At 46.7% G+C, this 18,485-nt stretch overlaps 2 protein-coding genes across 2 annotated transcripts; both read right to left on the bottom strand.

Annotated features, from left to right (window-relative positions):
- Nucleotides 1-309: 309 nt before the first annotated feature.
- LOC121404932 lies at nt 310-2,520 on the bottom strand. Its single transcript, XM_041595350.1, has one exon. It carries the CDS (start codon nt 2,518-2,520, stop codon nt 310-312), a length of 2,211 nt encoding a protein of 736 aa, XP_041451284.1.
- Nucleotides 2,521-9,758: 7,238 nt separating this feature from the next.
- LOC121404931 lies at nt 9,759-11,410 on the bottom strand. The gene is made up of 3 exons (XM_041595349.1): nt 11,338-11,410; nt 9,992-10,607; nt 9,759-9,931 (listed from the first exon to the last, which is right to left on the bottom strand). The coding sequence occupies exons 1-3, from the start codon at nt 11,408-11,410 to the stop codon at nt 9,826-9,828; spliced, it is 795 nt and encodes a 264-aa protein (XP_041451283.1). The 3' UTR covers nt 9,759-9,825.
- Between the last annotated feature and the right edge of the window lie 7,075 nt (nt 11,411-18,485).

Below are 18,485 nucleotides of genomic sequence, written 5' to 3'. Positions count from 1 at the left end.
TCCTCCTTTCGCCAGACAATACGTTGATACTGCGTGTGTTCTTCTGAAACTAGGATGCCTCTAAACATTTTCTCAATGTCTGTACAGAACACATAACGATGCTGTCGGAACCGTAAACAGACTCCAAGTAAATCCCTTTGAATAGGTGGTCCAATGTGTAGTCGTGAATTGAGTGAATATCCCTTGCAGTCCTCCCAGAGCCATCAAACACAACTCGGCATCTCGTAGTGGTGCTGTCTGGTTTAAATACTGCGTGGTGTGCTAAATAATTGTGACTGGCGAGATCCTCGGCTAAGGTAGTAGGAGGAATCAACTCCATGTGTCCTCGTTGTAAGTAATCCTCCATAAAGTCGACATATTGTTGTTTGAGTGCCGGAAACTTTCGAAATTTCCGTTCGAGAGAAAAAAGCGGCGTATGGCTTGCGGCAATGTGGATCCCATCGGCGGAGCGGAATCCTTGAATGGATATTGGACGACGTACACTCCATCGTCTCTGCGGGAATGCGTTTGAACGAAGTGTTGTTCAGCGGGATCACTAGCGTCAATGGTAGCGCTACTTGGTTGAACTTGGTCCATGTCCATGAACGATCGGACTAAAGTATCCAGACCCTCGTGAGCATGATGAGCTAGTGCGTGGGTGTAATCATCAATACCGATATGGTAACTGCCTGTAATGACCCAACCAAATTTAGTATGAAGTGCAATAGGATATGCGAAACCAAACTCTTTGCGTTCTCCAGTGTATATGTTCCAAAGTTGATCAGCTCCTAAAATCAGGTCGATTTCACCTGGTGTCCCAAATGTAGGGTCTGCTAAGGGTAGCTCAAAAATCTTTCCCCACATCGGGGTGTTCGACTCAATCCTCTGTGCTGGAATCGAGGATGTTAAAGTACTCATAATCAGACCTGTTACCACTACGGATGTTGTGCTTGTGCGCGAGAGCAGCGTGAACGTGGCGCGACCTCGAGTAACGCCAGCCGGGCTTGCACCTAGGCCAACAACTGGTATACGAGCATGCGTGCGCGACAGCCCTATCCGTTGAATAAACGACTCGGAGACCATCGTTATCGTCGAACCAGTATCCATCAAGATCCTGCAGGTTGTCTCATCGCCCCAGGAGTCGACTATAGTGGCTAAAATTGTTGGCAATATAGCTTGACTAGTGGCCAATACTCCTCTCTCCAATGTATGATGGCTGACCACGGCAGGATCAACCTCAGCAGCATGCATGGGCGAGCGCAAGTTTGGGTCAGCGGATGTATTGACAGCAACACTCGGGGTGGTGCGAATCTCTTCTGGATGGACAAGAGTGTGGTGCCTCGACTTGCACAGACGGCACGTATTTGTGGAATTACAATCCTTTACTTGATGAGATCGACTTAGGCAGTTGAAGCACAACTTACCCTCCATTGCAAATGTGCGACGATCCACGACGTTCATAGCTTTAAATTGAGTGCACACATACAGACTGTGTGGCCCGTGACAATATACGCAACCACGAGCAGATGTAGTTGGCACGTCCACATGATGAGAAACTGCACGACGTTTGGGAGAATCATGAACTACTGTTAACTCTTGACAGGACTCCAGCGCATCAAACCGGGCGAAGAGAAAGGCGAACAGGTCATTTATGGTCACATTTTCCTTGCACGATTCACTGGACGTAGCCCAAGCTTCCTTGCATTCAGGGTCTAATTTTGAGAGCAAGATATGGATAAGCCATACATCGCGGCTGTCGCATTTCAGCGCGTGTAGACCACGTATACTCTCGTCCGCGGTGTCGACTATGTTACGCAACTCGATTATGTTTGAACTTTTTGCAGTTGGCAGCGAAAGAAAGTTTTGAATGAACGACCGCGCAATCAGTGATTTTTTATTATAACGATTTTTTAGCCTCTCCCATGCGTCCTGGTAATTATCGTCAGTAATGGGAATATGTTTAATCAGGGACAAAGCTTCACCATCTAGATACGACTTTAAATAATGGAACTTTTGACAGTTGGAAAGACTACTCTTCTTGTCGACTGAGCCTAAGAACAGATCACTAAACTGACACCAATCTTCGTATCTTCCAGAAAATGTAGGAAGGCGTATTTTTTCGAACTGCAGCTCAGCGGGTCGCGCTGACTCCCGAATCTTCTCCAAAAGTTGTGTTTGTCCCTCAAATAGGCGTTCCACAGTACTAGATATCAGTAGATTTGACGAGTCGTGTCCATTATCGTGACTGCTCCGTTCACTTATGGCTCCAGTGAGAACGGCATGGGCACTATAAAACTTTCCCTCATATTCGGCGATATCCAAATTCGGATCCACAAATCCGTCTTCCTCATTGTATTGAACTAAGTCCTCAGAGAGCTCCATAAAGCGGTTGAAAGTTGCAGCCAATCGGTCCAACTTGTGTTCTAATGTTTGCACAGACGTGCACGACTGTACAAACTCCTGAGCCTCCGTAGATGCACGAGTTAGTTGGGATTTGCACGCACCACGCTGCTGAATTATGCGATGTACGAGAGTCTTCATGACGACCAGCAATATCACTCAATATATTTCAAATAAAATTAGCCGGAGATCCGGCTCGAAGGACCAAAAATTGTTTATGGTTGCGAATGAGTGGACTGTATTAATCTTTATGTATTTTTATTTGATTCATATGTAATATTAGTGGTTTAAATGTTATTTGCACAGCGGGTTATATACAAAGCGGGGGTGACAATAGCGGTGCGATGATGAATACGCGTGCGGGTACTCTCAAGTATAGTTTGGTACTGACTCAACTCCCCCAATAAAGTCGAGCCCAAAAGGGAATTAGAAGATCACGCGATGCGACACTCCAATACCAAGACGGTGCACATCGATGTCTTCGTGTGCAGCTGCGCGTTTTGGCTATACGCGTGAGAATGTTACAGTTAAGTTTTTGGACATAAGCAATAAGAACAGCGGGCAAACAATCGCGAGCATATGATTAGGGCAACTCTTATATGAATGAATATTGACTTAAAACTAAGCGATTAATTCCTCAACAATACCTGAAACTGATTGTATTATTATCATAAGAAATTTGTCTGACCCCCTGATGCCATTAAGACACTGCTGGAGACGAACTTTGGTGGTTTTCATAATTTGAAGAAGAACTTCCACTCTACAATGAAATGTCTGAAAATAATATATAAATATGAGAATCAATTCTCTTTCGTCCATTTTCCTGCCGTCTTGCATAATTCTGTTGATTTTCAAAAATTTGTGTTTCTTTCCTTGTCATCAAGCACCCAAATCCAAATTCAAGACGCACGTCTGCCAATGTAAACGCCTTTTCTGCTTCATTGCGTCTATTCCGATATCGATAGCACACGCGCCCAGTGTAAAAAGGCTATTATATCTGGTTGCATAGAACCACTAACCATACAGTATATAGATGTGCCAGTTCATACAACGATAGGGCCGCAGCTGAGCTTGCAGCGAACGTTCCCAGATCTTCGGCTTTGGGAATGGCCGCGTTGGGCTCATGACGTCACACGAGCCGACTGGCAGCAAGCATGCATGTGTTGTGTACGTGTACACTCCAAAATATATGATTGTATGCATAGAATAATTTTTAGCTGCCGAAACCGACTTTGTTCGAGATTTCAGTTTACGTAAACGTGTGTGTGCCATGTATTCACACATACTGTGCTTGTGTGTGGGCTCTACAATTGTTGGCCGCTTGAATTGGTTTTTCGTTTTGTTTTGAGGGCTGATGTGATGTAGCGACCTATTCAGGGCCGGATCAACCCTCAACCGGGCCTGGCAACCATCAATCTGGGGCCCTCCTTTATTTTGTATTTTTCTCAGTGGCTATTATATTTTTTATTCATTATTTGGAGTTTTGTTTTTTCAACAAAATTTTTCTGTTATCCCTAGGAGGCCCTAGGCAACTGCTAATCCGGCCCTGGGCCTATTCCCGTCGTAAGACTTCATATTTTCTTGGTGTGTTCTGTAGCTCGACTCGACGCGGGTTGAGGCATTGACGAAGCGGTTCATAAAATATTTTTTCGTTTTGTTTTGAAAAGCTGATGTTGCGACGGGCGCGCGGTTCTCTTTTAGGCTAGCCTTTGCCTCTGATTTCGGCTTCGTGAAGTCTTACGACGGGAATAGGTCCAGGGCCGGATTAGCAGTTGCCTAGGGCCTCCTAGGGATAACAGAAAAATTTTGTTGAAAAAACAAAACTCCAAATAATGAATAAAAAATATAATAGCCACTGAGAAACATACAAAATAAAGGAGGGCCCCATATTGATGGTTGCCCAAGCCGGTCTAGGGTTGATCCGGCCCTGAATAGGTCGCTACATCACATCAGCCCTCAAAACAAAACGAAAAACCAATTCAAGCGGCCAACAATTGTAGAGCCCACACACAAGCACAGTATCTGTGAATACATGGCACACACACGTTTACGTAAACTGAAATCTCGAACAAAGTCGGTTTCGGCAGCTAAAAATTATTCTATGCATACAATCATATATTTTGGAGTGTACACGTACACAACACATGCATGCTTGCTGCCAGTCGGCTCATGTGACGTCATGAGCCCAACGCGGCCATTCCCAAAGCCGAAGATCTGGGAACGTTCGCTGCAAGCTCAGCTGCGGCCCTTTCGTTGTATGAACTGGCACATCTATATACTGTATGGTTAGTGATAGAACTTAGTAGTTATGAAAAGCCGACAAATCCGACCCAGACACTTTGTAGCTGCAGCTTAACGTCTGGAAAATATTCACCGTTAACATTCAAATTTCATCATTTTTTGCGGTATTTTTTTCCGATGTTTGGACTTTAAAAACTCAGGAAAAGTGGAAAAAAAGCATGACATGCATTTTTTGTTTTAGTTAGACGTATTAATTAGGCGTCGTTTAAGGTATTGTTCACTAAAATTTATGGAGAGACGGTGGAGCTAATTGATGCACCTATACACGACAAAATAGAAGACAAAGGATATAATTTTATTAGACTTTTCCTGAGCTACTAGAGTTATGTGAAAAAAGAAGCGCTACCTCTGAAAAAAGCTTAAAAAATACCATATTTCAAAAATGCTTCAAAAAAAGTTCTGCCATAGAAAAAAAAAATAGAATCAAACCATATCTAAAGCCTAGTACTCAGATCCAAAAACTGTTTGCTAGCAAACAAATGTCATATATTCTTCCAGCGACCAGTTGTGGGAGCAGAAGTGTGCACTGCATTCCGCACGGTTACACTGCTCAGACAGCTGCTTGGTTTTGTTTTAAGTTAATAAAATGCACTTCTTTATGTAGGAAAATTAAAGTATTCCAGTGTTTATTTAATGTATTTAGGATAGGTTTTAAACGTGATACAGTTTGTGCTGAAATTAGTTCTCGTAAAAGTATTTCTTGTGGACCACTTTATTTTTACTTCTTTTCTTAACCACACGATAGGAATGACTCCGCTCACAACGACGCTCGGGTAGGTTATCGATTCATGGCTATCGACCGGTGATCAGAGGGTTGCCGTATAACTCGCACCACTTCTAGTGTGCCCCTTTTGTGATTGCCCGCCAGGTTCAAATCCCACAATCGGCCCTCCTGACGGAACATTCGCCTCGAATGGACCTGGACATGGCTTCATGTACTCGGACACCGTTGACGTTCTAAAAGGACCCTACGTATCTCCAACTCTCTCTACTTCATAGCGCTCATGTTCCTTAGCAGCAACCACTTTATACGGTCCTAAGTATTTTCCTTTAAGCTTTAGGCCTACTCCATATTGGGTTCTCTTAATGGCAACTAAATCGTTCACTTTATACTCTTTTTCTTTCTTACGTTTCAAGTCAAAAGCTCTTTTATTTTCTCCTTGCAGTTTCTCAATGTTTGGTCGGGCTTCATTACGGATCTGTTCACGCTCTTGTTCTAACTCCTTTATGACAAATTCGTTGATTAACTCCCTTAGCTCACTGCTATCAGCTAAACGCATATCCACTCCTGTTAATAGCTTGAAAGGAGTAACTTTGGTGCTTCTAGGCTCAGTACTATTAATGATCTGCTGGACTTTCCCTACGTACTTATACCAGGCAGCTGGACTGTCATAACTAAGCTTTGACAACATGGGTACAACCAGCTTATGCAGCCTCTCAACCTGTCCGTTCCCGCGTGGCACACCGGTTGCAATCAGTAGGTGTTGAATATTGTTCGATTCGCAGTACTCTCTAAATGCGTGTGACGTAAACGCAGTGCCCCTATCTGAAACAATACGGTGAGGATTTCCAAAATTTACCGCTTGTTTCTCCAAACTGTTCAAGACCTCATCTACCCCAGTGCTACGAGTTGGGTAGAGCCAAACATATTTAGAAAATCCGTCAACTACAACTAATATGTGGTTATAACGCTTATTAGTTAGTTCCATGGGTCCGACATGATCGACATGGTAGGTTACAAATGGCATGTTCCCTTGTCTATAGATGTCAGAAACCCTTCCTTTTTCCCTGACTTTGCATTAACTATGATGCACCTAACACAACTATCAACGATTCGTTCGACCTTATCTTTTAGCTTCGGATTAAAGTATGACTTTTCTATTAAATCTATCGTCTTCTTAGTTGAAAAGTGCCCTTGACTATGCGCATTCGAAATGATTTCGTTCTCCATTACTGATGGCACAACAACTAGTTCCCGATTTTGATCCTTCAAAAGAATATCGTTGTGAATATAAAAATCTTCATAGCCTTCATTCCTTACGAGGCTCCTAACTGCCTTTATCCAATCGTCATTCAATTGAGCTACCTTTAAACGATGTGCTAATGCATCTGTAAAAAAGTTACAAGAGATTCGACTTAGCGCATCGGCATGCTTCATTTTCAACCCCGATCGGTGCTCTATCTTATAATTGAAGTCTTGCAAATATAATGCCCAACGAGCTACTCTGAGTGGAACTTCCTTTTTATTCATGGTCATTTATAAAGCATTACAGTCCCTTACGATGGTAAAATTAAGACCTAACAGATAAACTCGCCACTTAACTAGAGCTCCTATGATCGCCAATACTTCTAGCTCATAAGAGTCGTATTTTTCCTCAAACGGTGTTGTTTTCCGGCTCATATATTGAACAGGGTGAAACATACTGTCTACAGGATCCTTTTGCAATAAGACAGCTCCAAATCCATACATGGATGCGTCAGTGTGGATTTCGGTTGCCAAATTTGGATCGTAAAGTTTCAATACTGGCTCGCTAATCAATGCCAACTTAAGCTTTTCGAAAGCCACTTGATGTTTTTCTCCAAACTCGTACTTTGACTCATTTCTCAGTAAATCCGATAAAGGCCTGGCGACTGTAGCGTATCCGTTTATGAATTTTCTAAAATATGAAGTCAAACCTAAAAATCTTTGGATACCTTTCTTATCTCGTGGTATGGGAAATTCTTTCACAGACTGAATCTTCTCTGCTCCTGGTGTTATTGTTCCATCCTGAATAATGTATCCCAGAAAACTTACTTTCCTCTGCAATATTTGGCATTTTCCCCAATTGATACGCAAATCATTTTCCGCAGCTACCTCTAATACCATTTTTAATTTCCGAAACCCTTCTTGATTATCTTGGCTTAGTATTATGACATCATCCATATAAACTACGACAACGTTGCTTGCTACAAGCTCCCTAAAAACTGACATTATAAACCTGGTGAAAATGGCAGGGGAATTCGATATGCCGAATGGAATATATAAGAATTCATACTGCCCACTTTGCGTAACAAATGAAGTATATTTTCGAGACCCTGCTTCAACTGGAACATGAAAGAAGCCGTCTTTTAAATCCAATGTCGTGAATACCATGGAACCCTGAAGCTTGTCTAGCACACTCTCCATATGAGCCATTGGAAAATTGTCTCTTATTATCTTCTCATTCAGTTTTCGATAGTCGCAGCACAGGCGTTTCTTTCCATTTTTCTTCGCTACCAAAACAACTGGAGATGCATAATCCGAGGTACTCGGCTGTATGATTTTCTCCACTAGCCACTCCTTAACTTGTTCGTCTATCGTTTGCTGCTCACAAACTGGGAAACGACGTGGATGTTGGTATACTGGAACCTCATCTCTCATGATGATTTTCATCTCCACTGGCGCATTAGCGTTGCGAATGGGTGCGTAATCTTCTACTAACTTCTTCACCTCCGACTGCTCTAATTGGCCTAAATGAGATAAGTCTACCTTAGAGCACACATCCAACTGTTCGGAACACATGTTCTTGAACTCTGCCAGTAAATCGCTACATGAACTGTCCTCTATCTGGTATTTATTCTGGCTTTTCATTTCAGTCCTCAGTACGAGCTCAGTCCCGCCTTTAGTCACATTCATATCGACTGTATCTAAAATCGTTCTGCCTAGAATTGCGTCAAAACCCATGTCCTCGTCAGGTACTACGTGGAATTCGACTTTCATTGGGATTCCGTCAATGTTCACTGGTATGGTAAAGCTCCCAAAAGTCAGTACCAGGCTTTCTCCTATTCCTGTCAAACGTTTTCCTTTTCCTGTCAGCATCTCATTACCCAGTTTCAGGAAAACACGTCGACGCACTAGACAGAGATCAGCTCCAGTGTCTACTAGGCCTTTAAAAGTTACCACAGAATGCACAATATTCTTGAGTTCGAGACCGGACGCTGTAAACTCACTTTTCGACTTTGGTCCTGTCTTTCCCTCATGAACAGTGTTGGCACCTTTCTCATCCTTAACAACCAAATCTACCTTGCATTCTGATGCCCGATGTCCTGCCTGACCACAGCGAAAACAATTGAAATCCCTTTTCTTGCAATCTTTCTTCAAGTGAGAATTATCACCACACTTGAAACATTTTCGTACTGATTCTCTTTTTGGTTCAAAACCTTTCTGGCTATCAGTATCACCAGCACGGGTTTCATACCTAATCGGTACCTTACTCGAAGTACGAACTTTTAAATACACTTCTATTTGTACCTTCAACTCTTTGATTGTTTTAGCCTGATACAACATAATTTTGTTTGTCTTTACATCTGGTATGCCCTTCACGAAATAATCTATCAAACTTTCTTCATCCAGTGACACTGGCTTTGCTATTTCCATCAAAGCGTATAGAAATTCGTATAAAGTTTCCCCCTTCTGTTGCATACGTTGCCCTAGCTTCCTATGTACTTCCGCAGAAGATATTTTAACTGTAAACTCCTGCCGCAATGACTCCTTTAGTGAATTCCAGTCCCTAACATTTTTCTGACTGCGTACAAATAATTTTGCAGCTCCATCAAGCAACTGTTTGGAATAGATAAACAACTGTAGTGAGCTCCACTGCACGGTGATCGAACATTCTTCTAACTCTTGTACCCACTGCTCTACATCTGGGCTATTTGTTCCTGAGAAAGTGGATACACTACCCTCTACATCTTTGAGGGTAAACAAAGATCGGGTCTGTGGCATGGCAATCCCTGGAAATTCGTTTGCGGTAACTACCGACTCATCTCCATCCGAACCACCATCATCATCATCCCGAATGCCGAAGTGAGCAAGAAGTCTATCCTGTAAATCGCGTTTTCTACCAGTCGTGGACAAATTAAGTTCAGATAACTTCGAGCGCAGATCTGCAACTCACATTAACATGATCTCTTCTAGTTGCATTTTGAATATCGATTACGTTAAATATCAAGAATCAAAGGTTAATGTAATAAAGCTTATCGAATTAATCAAAGGTTAATCAGTTAATTATTACCAAAGTTCTTAATTCATGCATTAACTTATCTACCGCAGTTCAGAAGATCTGCTTCTCTCGTCTGCTTGTCGTTTCTCGGCACTTGCTTGCCGACGCTCACCAGAAAACTGCTTCACTCGCCTCCTTGTTGTTGCTCGGCACTTGCTTGCCGACGCTCACCAGAAAACTGCTTCACTCGCCTCCTTCTTGTTGCTCGGCACTTGCTTGCCGACGCCTTCCAGAAGATCTGCTTCTCTCGCCTCCTTGTTGTTGGTCCGCCCCTGCTTGCCGACGCTCACCAGAAAACTGCTTCACTCGCCTCCTCGCTGTTGCTCGGCACTTGCTTGCCGACGCCTTCCAGAAGATCTGCTTCTCTCGCCTCCTTGTTGTTGCTCGGCACTTGCTTGCCGACGCCTTCCAGAAGATCTGCTTCTCTCGTCTGATTTTTCGTTGCTCGGCACTTGCTTGCCGACGCCGTCCAAAAAATACTGCTTGACTCGCCTTTTGTCGTTGCTCGGCACTTCCTTGCCGACGTCGTCCAAAAAATACTGCTTGACTCGCCTTCCTTTCGACTTCCAAGTTTTCCGTCCCTTTTGTACCAGATTCGCTTTACGTTTCTGATTTGCACCGCTCGCTTCTGCCTTTCGTTGCTTGCCAATGCTCGCCAACGCCTTCTCACAGACCAGCTTCCGCAAATTTCCAGTCTACGTAATTCCAGCGCAACCTTTTCCTGACGCTTGGATTGTCGACAACTATAGATCGTCAATCTACTCTTGTCCTTTCCAGCCTTTCCTGCTGCTTCGTGCTTCGTGTCGTCCGAGTCGATTCCACGAAAACGTCTTCTTCCAGCCTTTTCTGCTGCTTGGTCGTTTCGTGTCTCCTTGTCCACCCATACATACACATGTACTGTCGCCGCTTAGTCGGTTGCACACAAAACGTTTGTAGATTTTATGCGCCGTTGACTTTTCGCGTTTTCGTGACCTTCTTATGCAGTATGTATGTGGCCTGATTTTTCTAGAACGTTCTGCCAACGCACAGCACTTTTACAATTTTAAGTTGCACTTCACGCTTGGGCCATATCCCGGTTGAGCCCCCAAATTGTAGGAAAATTAAAGTATTCCAGTGTTTATTTAATGTATTTAGGATAGGTTTTAAACGTGATACAGTTGTGCTTAAATTAGTTCTCGTAAAAGTATTTCTTGTGGACCACTTTATTTTTACTTCTTTTCTTAACCACACGATAGGAACGACTCCGCTCACAACGACGCTCGGGTAGGTTATCGATTCATGGCTATCGACCGGTGATCAGAGGGTTGCCGTATAACTCGCACCACTTCTAGTGTGCCCCTTTTGTGATTGCCCGCCAGGTTCAAATCCCACATTTATGTATTTTATATTCATGAAATTCATGAAATTTAATAAAAATAATATATTATAATATCCATATAATTTTCCTTCATATAATGTTGTATTAATTAGATTCTATTTGTCGGAAGCCATGCTTCCTGCTTGGGTTTTATTCCGATTGGCGTGATCAAGATAAGAAGGAGGAAAGACTGCGGTATGTAGTGATTAACGGTTGAGGTTAGAACTAAGCAATGTATATAATCCTACAGAATAAAACGCTCGTTACACACACACCCACTGGTATTTAAGTTTTGGTGTCGATATACAGTGTTGAAGGCAACTCCTAAGCGGTCATCGTCGGTCGGCGTCATTTCTTTTATTCGCATGCTTCTTGGGATCGCACACTAGCATGTCGACCACACACTCGCCCCGGCGGAGCCCTCGAATTGGAATAAGTGGGGCTACCGCAACTACGACGACCACAACCGCAACAGCCGGCACTCCGATCGCCATCGTGAGTACGGCTGGTGGATCGAAGCAGCGACCACTGACTCCTAAGGAGAGTGGGACACAAGGAAGGAATCCGAGTAGTGCTGTACAGCCTGACGGATCAGGCCAGAGCACAAATCCCAACAACGTCCAAGTTGCTTCACTGATGCAGAGGATCGCCTTCTTGGAGAAGGAGCTGGAAAAGGCAAGGGCAAGTGAAGGGCAAGAGGCAGCCGCAAGGTAAACCGTTGGAAACGGAGTTAGCGGTTCTGGAGTGAGCGGTGCGGCGAATACACCACCATGTTTGAGTGAAGAGCGGCAGATACTGAGTGAAAATCTACCGCAATGTTCGAGTGAGAATCTGATACCAGATTTATCCGAGAAAGGGATGCCATCTTTGGATGCACAGTTGCCGTTCCAATTGAGTGGAAGTTTGCCGCCACAATTGAGCGGAAGTTTGGCAATAGGGCGACAAGTCACACTGAGCACAAACTGTACAACGATGAGCTACTCCACGCCATGTTGTGTTACGGCCACGGTGCTGCCAGAACAAAGTTACGTACAAGCACTACGGGAACCACAACACAACTTCACGATGCCCATAAATTCGCTTGGGTCATATGGAGTAGCATCGCCGACCTTGTCTAATGGATGGACGCCGCGTCGATTGCCTGATCTTCCTGATTTTGAAGGTCAGCCAGAGGATGGCCTATATTCCAATGCGCGTTCGTGGAGACAACGGCGGCGTATCACTGTACAGCTCCGGAGAACAACCAAAGGCTAGTGGAGGCTCTGAAGGGTGAAGCGCGAAAGTCAGTTAAATCGCTGCTCATACACCCGAGCAACGTTGCAGCTGTAATGGAGCAGCTAAAATTCCGATATGGACGTCCGGAGCAACTGATACGTAGCCAGGTGGAGAAATTGCGAGATGTGCAAGCAATTCAGGAGCAAAATCTAACCAAGCTTATGGCATTTGCTACACGAGTCAGCAATCTCGCAGCATTCCTACGGTCAACCACAGATGGAGTCCAGCACTTGGGTAATCGTACACTGATGGAGGAGCTGATCGCCAAGTTGCCCCTGAGCAAAATGTTGGACTAGGCTAGGCATGCTGCAGCAATAGTATCGTACCCAACGGTCGTGCACTTGAGCGAGTGGCTGAATGATCTCGCTAAACTGGTGTGTACGATCACGGATGTCGGGAGCAAGGATCGCAAACGACGGGGGGATTCTAGCACTTCTAGCACAAGTCGCATGGATCAGCAGCGGCACAACGACCGCAACAAGTGCTGTGAAGGTATGTGAAGTATGCGAAGGACAGCAAACGATCAAGGACTGTAAGGATTTCATCCTTGCTTCTCCAACATCCCGAGTTGAGTTGATGAGGGAGCATCGGATCTGTTTCTCATGCCTGGAAAGTGGACATATGGTCAGGTTCTGCAAAAGGGACAATAAATCCAATGTCTACGGATGCCAGAGAAGGCATCATTACCTGCACGACGGATTGGACAATCCCAGACGGACACTACAGTCATACAGTGGGCCACGGAGGGATCAACAATATTATCACAAGCGATAACTGCATAACGGCGGTGGTCAACGAAGGGAGGACCCACAAACCTCGCAGCCATCAGTTCCGACCCCGAGGAGGTCCCTAGATGAAAGGCAGGTGCCAATGGACGGCACTGAAGTCGCACACCGGAACCTAAGCTGTGTCGATTCGGATGGAGGTCATCTACTCTTCCGCATTTTGCCCGTAACTCTGTACGGGGAAAACAAGTAAAGGCTCGTCCGTGACAATGATTAATGACGAGCTCGTGCAAAGTCCAGGCCTCAAGGACAAGAGTCGACAACTGAACATTCAATGGTACGGTGGGAAGTCCTCAAGCAAGAACGCGAAGATGGTGAGAAGATGTCAAAACAGCGAGGACCAGTGCACGTTTGCCGATCAAGCCATACTGCAACGCAGTGCCGAAGATCTTGATTGGATTGGATCATGTGCACTTGGGAATACCTATGCAAAATAGGAGCTTTGGAGCAGAGGGACCATATGCAGCTGCCACCAAGCTCGGAAGGGTGGTGTTTGGTCCGGTGAAACGTGAAGTAGGTTCACCAAACTCGAAATCGTGTCTCTTAGCAGTCCCACGTGATGCAGGGGCTCTGAAGATTCTCCAGAAGATGACCGAACGAACGGGCCAACGATTTCAAATTGGTCTGCTATGGAAGGAGGACGATGCGAGTCTGCAATACAGCTACATCATGGCACTCAAGAGACTCGTCAACATCGAGAGGAAAATGCGGCGCGATGCGGACTTCGCGCAGGCATATAATGGAATCATGGATGACTACGTAAAGAAGGGATACGCACGACGGCTAAAGCAGCAAGAAGTAACTTCAGTCAACAGTGACAGGGTCTGCTACCCTCCACACTTCGGGGGGGAGAACCCAAACAAGCCCGGGAAGATTCGTCTGGTGATTGATGCGGCCGCCAATTTCGGTGGCGTATCCCTGAACTCAGCTCTGCTCAAAGGCCCACAGAAGTACAGATCGCTCCCAGCCGTGCTCTTCCACTTTCGGGAAGGAGCAGTGGGAGTATGCGCAGACATCAAGGAGATGTTTCATCAGGTGTTGATACAGCCACAGGACAGATGTGCCCTGAGATTCCAGTGCAGGAACGGAAACGACCGGCGGGATCCAGACCTGTACGAGATAGAGGCGATGACGTTCGGAGCCACATGTTCGCCGTGCTCAGCGCACTACGTCAAGACCCTAAACGCTTCAGGGTACCTCCATACAGATCCCCGCGCGGTGCTGGCCATCAATGAGTACCACTATGTGGACGACTACGTGGATAGCTTTGCGGACGAGAAAGACGCTATCGCTGTATCAACACAGGTAAGAAAAATTCATGCTAACGCAGGGAGTTCCTTAGCCTCGTCATGTCTATCTTTGACCCGATTGGCTTCTTGAGCTGCTACATGGTGACCGCCAAAGTTCTGATGAGAAAGATTTGGTGGAGATGAGTGGACTGGGACGAGCAGTTGCCAGACGAATTGGCCACAACGTTTGAGAGCGGGCGGCTGGAGATGAGCCACGTGAGAGGATTCCGATGTCCGCGCCACTACTTTGGCGTCGGCTGCGTGCGGTATCTGCAGCTACACGTCTTCGTGGACTTAAGCCAATCTACGTTCGCTGCGGTGGCTTTCTGGAGAGCCACATATGATGACGACGACGTGCAGGCACATTTTGTATGGTCCAAAACTAAATGTGCCCCGATGAAGACCATGTCGATACCACGACTGGAACTTCAAGCAGCCGTACTGGATACGAGACTGATGGACGCCGTAAAAAGGGAGCACAGTGTATCTGTGTGTATCTCTGTGACTCCAAAACGGCTCTGCACTGGATAAGCAGCAACCACTGGCGGTACAAGCAGTTCGTTGAAAACCGGATGGCGGTGATTTTGGAGTCCACAGAAGTATCCCAATGGAGATGGATACCGTCTGCCGAAAACGTGGCAGACGATGCGACGCGGCCGCAAATCCACGTGGATCTGGATCAAGGATCACGTTGGCTAAGTGGGCCTTCCTTTCTACGGGAACCTGATGACGAGTGGCCGAAATCTTCTTCGGGTGATGGTGGCTACCCGCGAACCGCGGATGAAAAAGAGAATCCATGTGAGTTTGCGCTGGTTATAGCAAACACCTTCATATCTTTGCAGAGGTTCTCGAGCTACAACAGACTGGTCAGAACCACTGCCTAGGTCCTCCGGCTTATCCGACGGTGTCGCGGACACCATGAAAAGAGCGACGAGTACGGGTTAACTGCGGCTGAGTGTACCGAGGCAGAGCGCATGCTGATCCGGCGGGCGCAAAGTGAGGTGTTTGCTGAGGAAACTGTCACAAAGGACAGCCAATTACGAGGGCTGTCGCCATACGTCGACGACGATGGAGTCATACGCGCGTGTGGAAGGATCTATGCGGCCGCGTGCATGCCATTCAGCGCGTGGTGCCCGATCATACTGTCGCACAAACATGCACTGGCAGAGATGATCGTCAGTCACTACCTCGATAAGATGCGGCATCAAAACCTGGATGCGACCATATGCGAGATCCGGAAGAGGTTCTGCATAACCAACTTGCGAATGTTACAACGGAGGGTGGTAACCAATTGCTACATCTGCAAACTACGAAGAGCGCGACCGAGACAGCCAATGATGGGTCCCCTGCCAGAGGACCGGCTCGAGGCCGATGTATGGCCATTTAAGTATACCGGCCTGGACTATTTGGGGCCGCTGATGGTGACGATTGGACGACGAATGGAGAAAAGGTGGGTCGCACTATTCACTTGCCTAACTACAAGAGCCATCCACTTGGAAATGGCACATGATTTGTCGACAGATTCGTGCATCATCGCGATGAGGAACTTCATGTGCCGCCGTAGACCTGTGGTCAGGATGACAAGCGATAATGGAAAGAATTTCGTCGGTGCTGACAGAGAGGCCAGAAAATTCGACGAGGTTTTCGAACCGGAGAAGATCCAGGGCGAAATGTCGTCCAGAGGAGTCGAATGAATCTTCAACTGCCCGGCGAACCCAGCTGAGGGAGGCGTCTGGGAGAGAATGGCGCAGTGCGTCAAGAAGGTGTTGGTGCATACCGTGAAGTAGGTGACCCCTAAGGAGCACGTCCTGGCAAGGTTCCTGATTGAGGCGGAAAACATTGTCAACTCGCGTCCGCTCACCCACTTGCCAGTCACGGTGGATCAGGAAGCCCCATTGACACCGAACGACCTGCTGAAAGGAGCGGCCGGCGTACCGGACCTTCCAGGAGACGATGGTCAGCCGGATGATGAGAGATCGGTTCTAGAAACGCTGGGTACATGAGTACCTACCTACGCTTGAACGCAGGGAGAAGTGGTGCGAGCACGTTGAGCCAATGCGTCGTGGAGATCTCGTGTACGTATGCGATCCAGCCCTACCAAGTAGAGAATGGAGGCGAGGCATCGTGGAGGAGGTGTACACCGGAGTGGACGGAGTGTCACGGCGAGCGGCGGTGCGTGTGGCCAGCGACGATCGATCCAAGCTTATGATGTGTCCGGTCTCCAAGTAGCCGTACTGGATGTGGTGAATGCGGCTGCTTCACAGGGGGTCGGGATGTCGCGGGACGGATTAGCTATAGTAATCGATAGTATTCGCATCTAGTATTTGTCAGGAACTAAGGTATTCTGGTGACCTGTGGTCACACTAAACTAAGGGAGTCAAGCCAAGCTTCCCGCTTGGGTTTTATTCCTATTGGCGTGATCAAGGGAAGTAGGAGGAAAGACTGCGGTATGTAGCGATTAACGGTTGAGGTTAGAACTAGGCAATGTATATAATCCTACAGAATAAAACGCTCGTTACACACACACCCACTGGTATTTAAGTTTTGGTGTCGATATACAGTGTTGAAGACAACTCCTAAGCGGTCATCGTCGGTCGGCGTCATTTCTTTTATTCGCATGCTTCTTGGGATCGCACACTAGCATGTCGACCACACACTCGCCCCGGCGGTGCCCTCGAATTGGAATAAGTGGGGCTACCGCAACTACGACGACCACAACCGCAACAGCCGGCACTCCGATCGCCATCGTGAGTACGGCTGGTGGATCGAAGCAGCGACCACTGACTCCTAAGGAGAGTGGGACACAAGGAAGGAATCCGAGTAGTGCTGTACAGCCTGACGGATCAGGCCAGAGCAAAAATCCCAACAACGTCCAAGTTGCTGCACTGATGCAGAGGATCGCCATCTTGGAGAAGGAGCTGGAAAAGGCAAGGGCAAGTGAAGGGCAAGAGGCAGCCGCAAGGTAAACCGTTGGAAACGGAGTTAGCGGTTCTGGAGTGAGCGGTGCGGCGAATACACCGCCATGTTTGAGTGAAAAGCGGCAGATACTGAGTGAAAATCTACCGCAATGTTCGAGTGAGAATCTGATGCCAGATTTATCCGAGAAAGTGACGCCATCTTTGGATGCACAGTTGCCGTTCCAATTGAGTGGAAATTTGCCGCCACAATTGAGCGGAAGTTGGGCAATAGGGCGACAAGTCACACTGAGCACAAACTGTGCAACGATGAGCTACTCCACGCCATGTTGTGTTACGGCCACGGTGCTGCCAGAACAAAGTTACGTGCAAGCACTACGGGAACCACAACTCAACTTCACGATGCCCATAAATTCGCTTGGGTCATATGGAGTAGCATCGCCGACCTTGTCTAATGGATGGACGCCGCGTCGATTGCCTGATCTTCCTGATTTTGAAGGTCAGCCAGAGGATGGCCTATATTCCAATGCGCGTTCGTGGAGACAACGGCGGCGTATCACTGTACAGCTCCGGAGAACAACCAAAGGCTAGTGGAGGCTCTGAAGGGTGAAGCGCGAAAGTCAGTTAAATCGCTGCTCATACACCCGAGCAACGTTGCAGCTGTAATGGAGCAGCTAAAATTCCGATATGGACGTCCGGAGCAACTGATACGTAGCCAGGTGGAGAAATTGCGAGATGTGCAAGCAATTCAGGAGCAAAATCTAACCAAGCTTATGGCATTTGCTACACGAGTCAGCAATCTCGCAGCATTCCTACGGTCAACCACAGATGGAGTCCAGCACTTGGGTAATCGTACACTGATGGAGGAGCTGATCGCCAAGTTGCCCCTGAGCAAAATGTTGGACTAGGCTAGGCATGCTGCAGCAATAGTATCGTACCCAACGGTCGTGCACTTGAGCGAGTGGCTGAATGATCTCGCTAAACTGGTGTGTACGATCACGGATGTCGGGAGCAAGGATCGCAAACGACGGGTACTGCCATCTCGCACAAGTCGCATGGATCAGCAGCGGCACAACGACCGCAACAAGTGCTGTGAAGGTATGTGAAGTATGCGAAGGACAGCACACGATCAAGGACTGCAAGGATTTCATCCTTGCTTCTCC

The sequence above is a fragment of the Drosophila obscura genome, unplaced genomic scaffold (genome assembly GCF_018151105.1).
Source record: "Drosophila obscura isolate BZ-5 IFL unplaced genomic scaffold, ASM1815110v1 contig_58, whole genome shotgun sequence".
Taxonomy (NCBI): domain Eukaryota; kingdom Metazoa; phylum Arthropoda; class Insecta; order Diptera; family Drosophilidae; genus Drosophila; species Drosophila obscura.
Note: the sequence above shows the minus strand (reverse complement) of the source record. Positions and strands in the feature narration are given on the sequence as shown.